The sequence below is a fragment of the Monopterus albus genome, unplaced genomic scaffold, assembly GCF_001952655.1.
Source record: "Monopterus albus unplaced genomic scaffold, M_albus_1.0 scaffold12.1, whole genome shotgun sequence".
NCBI classification, from domain to species: Eukaryota; Metazoa; Chordata; class Actinopteri; order Synbranchiformes; family Synbranchidae; genus Monopterus; species Monopterus albus.
Genome location: NW_018127892.1, coordinates 5,199,527 through 5,207,708, shown reverse-complemented (window position 1 = coordinate 5,207,708; position 8,182 = coordinate 5,199,527). Strand labels below are relative to the sequence as shown.

Genomic DNA, 8,182 nt, shown 5'->3' with positions numbered 1-8,182 from the left:
ACCTTTGGACTTAACTGGTCAAACCTGCTTTGGCAACAATTTCAGCAAACAAGTTTTTTCGTTAGCTGTGGATTGGAAGAACACAACTTTCAAGCAAGAATTCTGGACTGTTCAACTTAACAGAGGTGCTGCAGCTGAGTTATATTCTCAGTATGTGTGTGTTGTGAATGGCTCTCTGAGCTTATTCCACTGCATCTCTGTTGGGTTAAGGCCTGCACTCTGACTGGGCCATGGTCCATTCACATCAGCAGATGCTTCTTGTGAATATCAAGAGTGGTTTTAATGAGTCAAAGTAGCTCCAACTACACCTCCAATCTTGTTACATTCCAGGTTTGTTAAAGTCAGTGTCAAAATGCTCTTATTAATGTCATGACTGCAGGGGTCCACATATTCATTTCAGCCTCTGCAGTGAATGTTTGAATGATGTTTACAGCACGGACAAGAACAATTCCATAATTTTTGTGTTATTAGCTAAAAAAGAGGAAGATCCGACCATCTTTTATGACAGGTTTTTACACAATGCAGGTCATTTTAACTCATACTTTTTCTTGCAACTGTATTTTCAGATGTCAAAGAGCTCACACAGCAGATTCACTCATGAGGTGTTTGCCTCTCCAAACCACTGGAAGTTAAAGGCTTCTCAAAAGGAAAAATCTATTCTTTTTTCCAGTTTCCCTGACTGCACCTTGCTATTCCTGTATATACAGTAAAAACAAATCTTACATCTCAATTCTAAATGATAACATATAACATTACTGATTTGAGTTTACTTAAAACTGACATTTGTGAATTGTAAAATGAGCTACACTACCATGAAACTGACATATAATATCCAATGTATACATATGAATTAATCAAAAAACACATTCACTTTCAAGAAGTCAGAAAACATGAATAAAAAAGATGGTCTACCTGGTCTCAGAGCAGAGCAGATCCCTTTGGTGTGGTCCAGTGCAGTCTTTGTGCTGTAATGCTGACCAGGAGGATGAGGAAGTGTTGATCCTGATCTCTAAGGGGAACCAAACTCTCAACAGTCTTTAAATATTAAACCTGCAGAGATGGAGTTTCACCAGGTACTACCCTAAACCCCACAGAACCTGTTGGTAAAAAGATGCCCCAAACAGTCCTCGGGTTTCCCATGTGTAAGATAGTGATTGTAACCTGATGCTGTTTCAGACTCGCTGATACACATACACACACTCACTTCACTAGGTGTCCCCACAATGTCCTCAGTTGTTGGGGTCACCTGCATCCAGGAAATTTGATGGGAAATAGGCCACCTACATGCAGATGAACTACACTGAGGAATATCAAGGAATTATCATTATGTTGGTCTACTGTGATGAAGATAACACTGGAGATTCTGGTTTATTAAAATTATACCCAATATTTGCTACAGTGCTACTGTATAAACCACCCAAAGTGGAACAAAAGCACTTTTATTGCTGCTGTGACTGCTGCTGCTGATTAAAGGTATTGTTCTCCTGTGCCGTGTTGTTCTTGGCCAAGCTCTTCTATCAGGATTTCCTTTTGGTTTTAGACAAAGCAACATTTAGACCACAGGCTGAGCTTCTGTTTAACACAGGCTAACCTATGTTAAGACTAGACCTTTCATTCTGAAATTAATGAATACAACATAATATTTGATTCTTTAGTCAGAAAGTTTTATGCAGTTTCAACAAACAGTTTGAACCTTTATGAAGACAGGTGTGCATAGTCAGAATCCAGTGAAAGGAAGCTGTGGGATATAGAGCCCATGAGGGAGTCAAGGCCTCAGAAGGCGATGATGAAGAGAAGGTACGTTCACATGACCTCATTCAAAACAGCTGGACATGTGCATAGGCTAAGTCAACTTAGGTGTCATGTGATCCAACTTTACTTTTGCTCTGTGTACACACAAATGCTGGGAGGAGAACCTTGGGAAAGGAAATCCATCATTTTACATTTTAGGTTACATCAAATTGTATAATGAATTGGCAGGCTGTGCTTTTTTTAAATTAATGATGCACTAATAGATTAGCAGATGAACCTGTTGTGACTGTTTCAGTTTGATTAATTAAACTGGGTCTGCTTCTCAGCAAATTCCTGGGCTGCTTTTTGTTGCCAGTCTACCTGTGGTCCATTCATGATGCCACGGTAGTGACAACACAGCCCCGCCTTCCTTTCTCACAATCCAAACTCTGTCCTGACCACATTCCACTATGTGTACAGAGTGTAGGCCTACTGCTCAGGGCAAGATGTCTTTCAACACAAATACATAGGACATTTTATGAATGTCATCAAGGGTTTGCAAGTATTGGTTGTTTAGACCTGTTGAGAAAGTGTGCTAACTGTGTTAAAATAATAATCATCAGTCAAATGTGTCATTATTCTGGCTGTTAATCTCAGCTGTGTGAAAGCATTTGACCTTTGCTGAGGCAGTGTCAGGTCCTGATTGCCATGACAACAGGCCACACATGAAAAGAAACACATTGCTTCATCACACCACAGGCAGACTGTTAAGGCTGTCTCTGCTCAGTCAGCTCTACAAGTACAGTAAGGCTGAGATGTTAGATCAGGGGTTCCCCAGATAAACACAAAGTGGGTGAATTCATTTGACAAGGTTTATGTTTAAAGTAATCTGATAACATTTTTGTGAGAGAAGAAATAACACTAGGAATGTCAAACGACAGATTCTGACTTCATTCTGTCGGTAAGCAAATGAAACAGCAATAGCATAAACTTATTCTTTATATTGAGGACAAACTGTGCTCCAGTAGTAAATAAACCTGTGGCACTGCAGGAACATCTGAAAACACCTGCATGTCTATACTGTATATAGGCCCTAAATACCACACAAATCAAGTGTGCCTTTATATAAGAGTCGTTTTACCAAACACATACATAGAGGCATATGGGTGATAACAAAATGATCATTATTCACTTTCAGAAAATACTTTGGATTACCCAAATGTAAAATTCAATTGCCTAAAATAAGAAGAACAATAAAATCTCAAGTTCATTTGTAAAATATGCGGCCCAGAAACTTGAAATTACAAATTATCAAACAAAACAGGGCATTAAATTCAATGTAACAGGGGATACATTAAAACTTCACAGGAATTTACAAAAGCAGGTACAAATCAATGAGTAATCAAAAGCACACAGCTCTCTACGTTGTATATTAGTAATTTTCCATGGTCCCCATCTTATAACGGATTACGACCTGAAAAGGAGCGTGATTTGTTTTAAATAAGTCTGGTGGAGAAAGTTTTTGCGCACGGCGTTGCGCTTTGGATGAGGCTACGTTGCACTTCGCTGTGGCAGGCAGCTTTTTAATCCAATTGCAGCGGTGGAATGGAGTATGGGCTGGACCCTTTAACTAGGTGGGGTTTATTATGCATATAAAAACACTATCTGCGTCGTTACAGCGTCTTTGCCACTTCAGTCAGATCAGCTTCTTCTCCTTCAAATCCGCACGGTAAGTGAATCATCTTCCGTAGATAGTAACGCCAAATATTTTCTCCAGCTTTTAGTTTTAGAGTTTAGTGAAGTTTGGTTCTGAGTGAGATGACTGTAAATCTCCTCTCTCTCTCTCACAGTATTTATGCAACCTACTAAGGGTGTGGCTGGGAAAAGAGCAGCGACAAATTTTGGATTTTACTTTTGACGCAAGTAAAGTGCTGAGCTGGTTTAACTAGCTGCCAATCAGTATCAACCTTAAGGCACATGAAAGGAGACTGGATCTATAATACAGCCTACATTAAACTGCATACTGGAGTTGTGTGGGTGTGGCCAGGCATTTTCCACATGCTTGTCATTATGAGAAACCACCCAACTTAAGCCTACAGTAAATAAGCAGAGGCTTGTGCTGGCTAGTAGGAGCCCTAACAAGTTTAACAAATAAGAACTCTATACTGAAGAAAAATCAAGAAAAGAATGAACATTTCTCCTTTGAATATTTACAGTGTGTTCAGTGGACATTGTTTTATTACAACCATAGGTCTCTTTGTCTCAGACTTGCAGATGGCTTTGCTTATATTTAGATCACATCAGTGCTAACACCATTTCCCCTTCACTATCCTCTCCCCTTACAGTCAGCCTCCAGCACCATGGCTTTGATGAGATCTTTGATGCAGCAGACGCTGTATGTGGGCATGACCGATGACTCAGTATGTACTGCTGTGGTTCAGTTCCAGTTACTCAGGCCAGCTACTCAGTTTTTTCTCTTTTTTCTCTCTTCCTGTGGTATGCCAGGATGGAAAATGTTTATCAGGCGGAGCTTAGAGAGAGGGAGAAACAGAAGTGTAGAGGATAGTGAGGGAAAAGAATGCATGATTGAGAAGTTAAAACGTAGGCGAGGAAAAGGAGTGGAACAAAGCAGAAAAATGAGGTGAGGACTGTTACAAAGACAAAAGGGGAAACTAAAGATGGAATGAGAAAGATGGCCTACTGAGTCTTGTGAGTGCATGACTCACAGGAGCAGGAATTTGTGCCCCACCCTTTAAAAACCCTGCAAACAGCTATACTACTTCTCCTTTGTCTGATTTATTAAGGAGAAAGTTGATTAAGATTATCCTATTTGATTTCAATCTGCATTGTTGGACCATCCTGTCACTACACTGTGGCATGTACAGGCATTTTAAAGGGCACTATCATCCTCTTTGGAGGCATGCAGGTGTTGGGGCAGATACTGCCAGGGCACTTCCCACAGGGGCCATGACTTTTTAGGCTGGGGATGGATGCAGACAGTATGTAAGAAGGATCACTTTTGCACCTAAGGCATTTAAAAATACAGTTTTGCAGCTCACTTTTTGCACACCACTGTGTAGAAATCAACTATTTACAAAACGCATACTAATTTCTATTGTGTCTTTCAGGTCTCACAAAACCAGGGGACAGTGAAGCCAGCACCAAATTTCAACCCCAGTGCAGATGTAGCAGCACTGGATAAGGCCATCAAGGCGAAAGGTGAACTTAAAATGCACTTAGAGAAGCTCCAGAGTGTGTATGTTTCGGCTTTGCAGCTTGTCTCTACTTCAAGTACAAAGTGATGGCTTTTATGGCAGGACTTGTAACACCCTCTGCTGGCTGTCATCATTATTACAGTGCTCTTACCTGGGGTAGAACCTAGTCTTGTGTTTCTGTGTAGGCCTCACATTGAAATACTACAAGGGTACAAAAATCTCAACTGAACTTGGTACCGGTCTCTGTCATTCTACTTTGTACCCTGTAATTTCTGCAGGGGTGGATGAGGACACCATTATTGAAGTTCTGGTGAAAAGGTCCAATGACCAGAGACAGACCATCAAAGAGACTTACCAGAAGACCTGTGGCAAGGTAATGTGAATTACTCACAGATGTTCAAAGGGTAGTTCACATTTCAGATATTGTTCCAAAGTACACATGCTTTCAAACACTACATTTACTCATCGTCTTTTCCCTCGCAGCCTCTGGAAACGGCGCTGAAGAATGCTCTGAAGGGAGATCTGGAGGAGGTTGCGCTGGCTCTACTGAAAACACCGGCCCAGTATGACGCCCAGCAGCTGAAACTGGCTATGAAGGTACACGAAACACAAATGCAAAGTCTTGCTTAGAATGAATAGTGATCTAAATCTGTAATCTACTCTCATGCATAAAAACCAAGCGCCTCAGTGTTTGGGCCTCACCATCATTTGTTATTTTTGGTGCATATGATATCCACCCACTTCCACACATTCATGTATTGTTTTTTTAATGGGTAAAATGTATGTGTTAGGCCAGTAAAGAATAAGTGGTCTTTGTCTGTATCAACTTACTGTATCATTTCATGCGTCCCCGTCTCAGGGTCTGGGAACTGACGAGGACACCCTGGTAGAAATTTTGGCTTCCCGAACCAACAGAGAACTCCAGGCTATAAAGAAGGCCTACAAGGACGGTGTGTGCCAACAGCTTTTAAGCAACAATTGCCAATTTCATCAAGCTAGTGTGACATAGTCTCTGGAATCTGGGAGGTGGTTTAAACATTAAAAAGTGTGCTTAAAATAAATTTTCAGATTTTGAATATGTTATATCCTTAGTGTTCTTCTTAATGTCACTTCTTTGCTAAGAATACAAGAAGGATCTGGAGGTTGACATCAGGTCTGACACTGGTGGAGACTTCAGGGCTGCCCTCCTTGCTCTCTGCAAGGTATGTGTGTCCATGCTGACTTTCTAAACCGTGTATTTGATTAAGTACCTTGCAGGATTTTATGACACATTTGGCACAGGTAATAATTCAGTCATGCCACCAGGATGCTCTTAAGTTCTGAGGTAACATTACACTCCCTAGTTGTGACAACAGCCCTGGTTTGTAAAGAACAAACCAGCTCAACTCCCTTGACACGTGCACACACACACACACACACACACACACACACACACACACACACCAACACAACTGGCATTAATAATTGGGTCTTTTTATTATGTCTTCATATTACAGGCACCTTAGAAGAGCAAATGCACAGTACAATATGCTGAACATTCAATATATTCTACAGAAAGTCAAAAGCTGACTTTGATAAAATGATGAGAAATATGAACTTGTGAACTTCAGAATATCAGACTTGTACAGCAGTAAATATCTTGGTTTGAAGAATAAGCTACACTATTGTACAGCAAGTGTAACGCCTGGATCATCCTGAAGTTTTTCCATCTCTGTTAATCGCAGGCCAGCAGGACTGAAGGAGTTTCTGAGCAGCTGGTTGACAACGATGCCAGGGCTCTGTACGAGGCTGGGGAGGGGAGGAAGGGCACTGATTGTTCCGCCTTCATTGAGATCCTCACCACCAGGAGTGACGCTCATCTCCGTAAAGGTGAGCTTGCCTGAGTGTCGTATTTAGTAATATTGGACTTTTTAGTTTGTCCCTGTCAGATCTAACATGTCTACTACTTCCTCTTCAGTATTTAGCAAGTACTCCAGTTACAGCAAAGTGGACATGGCCAAAGCTATTGACTTGGAGCTGAAGGGAGACATTGAAAATTGTCTCACAGCATTAGGTAAAGGCATAAACCTCAACCCTACCTCTGTTACTTGAGCATTCATCTGATGATTTGTAGACAGACTTGAGTTAAATGTGAACCATTTTTTTAAATTAACCATAGTGAAATGTGCTGGAAGCAAGCCTGCCTTCTTTGCTGAGAGGCTCAACTTGTCCATGAAGGTACAGTATTTTGAGGCTACTACTCAAAATATGAATGTGCAGGACACTGTGTCTACTGCCCAAGGCCTTCCCTGACTGACTCATTTCTGCCCATCAGGGTAAAGGTACCCGCAAACCTATCTTGACCCGCATCATGGTGAGCCGCTCTGAAATTGACTTGAAACTGATCAAGGATGAGTACAAGAAAAACTATGGGAAACTACTTTGCCAGGATATAATGGTGCGCAGACATTTTTGATATCAGAATTGTTCAATTTGGTGTTGGTATATGTATGACAGTTCACTAACAAGAAACAAAAGGAAACTGTTGGATTTACTAACTTTCTTTCATCCTGTAGGATGATGTTAGCGGAGACTACGAGAAGATTCTGGTTGCTCTCTGTGGGGGTAACTAAACTAACAGCCAATATCAGCATCAAGTTCAGCTATGGAAAAGCCTATGATCGCTTAACACCTGTTGAGCCCTCTGGTCTTGTGGATACCTGACAAGTCTTTTTCTCTTTGTGACTGCTATTACATGTATATGATATTAGCTGCAAAGATTTAAGAGTAAATCTGTCCTGCAGATATTTTTGCTCCTGTTATTCCTTTCTTTCCACTTGTATCCCAGCAGTTTGACCATAACTATATAATATGTCACAGATTTAACATTACACTTATTAGGTTCTGGTGCTTGAAAGGAAGCTGAAATTAGTGGTCACCTTGTAACTGCATGATGTACACTGCAGCCTCTGATTAAAGATTTACATATGCTGATTACATTCAGCAGCAGAAGAATGATGAAGGAATGTGGACATTCTGCAAATAAAACCTTTTGTATGACTTCCTGGTAGTGACATCTCTGTTCTTATAGTTTAACATTATCTTACACTGTCATGTACATGGCCTACAGGCAGTAGAACAGACAGTCATAATACAGCACTTGTATTCTGCAATTTTAGTGCAAAATTAAGGTTTTCTGCATAATGGAATGCTTTTGATGAAGCACAGATTTTTTTTTTTTTGATGATACACTTTGT

General features: G+C 40.6%; 1 protein-coding gene across 2 annotated transcripts; it reads left to right on the top strand.

Moving 5' to 3' along the window:
* The first annotated feature begins 3,367 nt into the window (after positions 1-3,367).
* anxa1a (annexin A1a) lies at positions 3,368-7,985 on the top strand. 2 transcript variants are annotated; one of them, XM_020590717.1, is made up of 13 exons: positions 3,390-3,460; positions 3,582-3,654; positions 4,077-4,151; positions 4,860-4,950; positions 5,225-5,319; positions 5,430-5,543; positions 5,806-5,896; positions 6,069-6,148; positions 6,671-6,815; positions 6,904-6,999; positions 7,105-7,163; positions 7,261-7,383; positions 7,502-7,985. In XM_020590717.1, exons 3-13 carry the CDS (start codon positions 4,092-4,094, stop codon positions 7,556-7,558), a joined length of 1,011 nt encoding a protein of 336 aa, XP_020446373.1. In that variant the 5' UTR covers positions 3,390-3,460; positions 3,582-3,654; positions 4,077-4,091; the 3' UTR covers positions 7,559-7,985. The 2 variants fall into 2 exon arrangements, with proteins under 2 accessions (XP_020446372.1, XP_020446373.1); XM_020590716.1 differs by lacking the exon at positions 3,582-3,654 and having other exon boundaries at positions 3,368-3,460.
* Positions 7,986-8,182: the final 197 nt, after the last annotated feature.

Coding starts and splice junctions, on each gene's coding strand:
- anxa1a (XM_020590716.1), top strand. CDS start 4,092: ATGGCTTTGATGAGATCTTTGATGCAGCAGACGCTGTATGTGGGCATG. Junction 4,152..4,859: donor TGGGCATGACCGATGACTCA/GTATGTACTGCT, acceptor TGTGTCTTTCAG/GTCTCACAAAACCAGGGGAC. Junction 6,149..6,670: donor CCCTCCTTGCTCTCTGCAAG/GTATGTGTGTCC, acceptor TGTTAATCGCAG/GCCAGCAGGACTGAAGGAGT.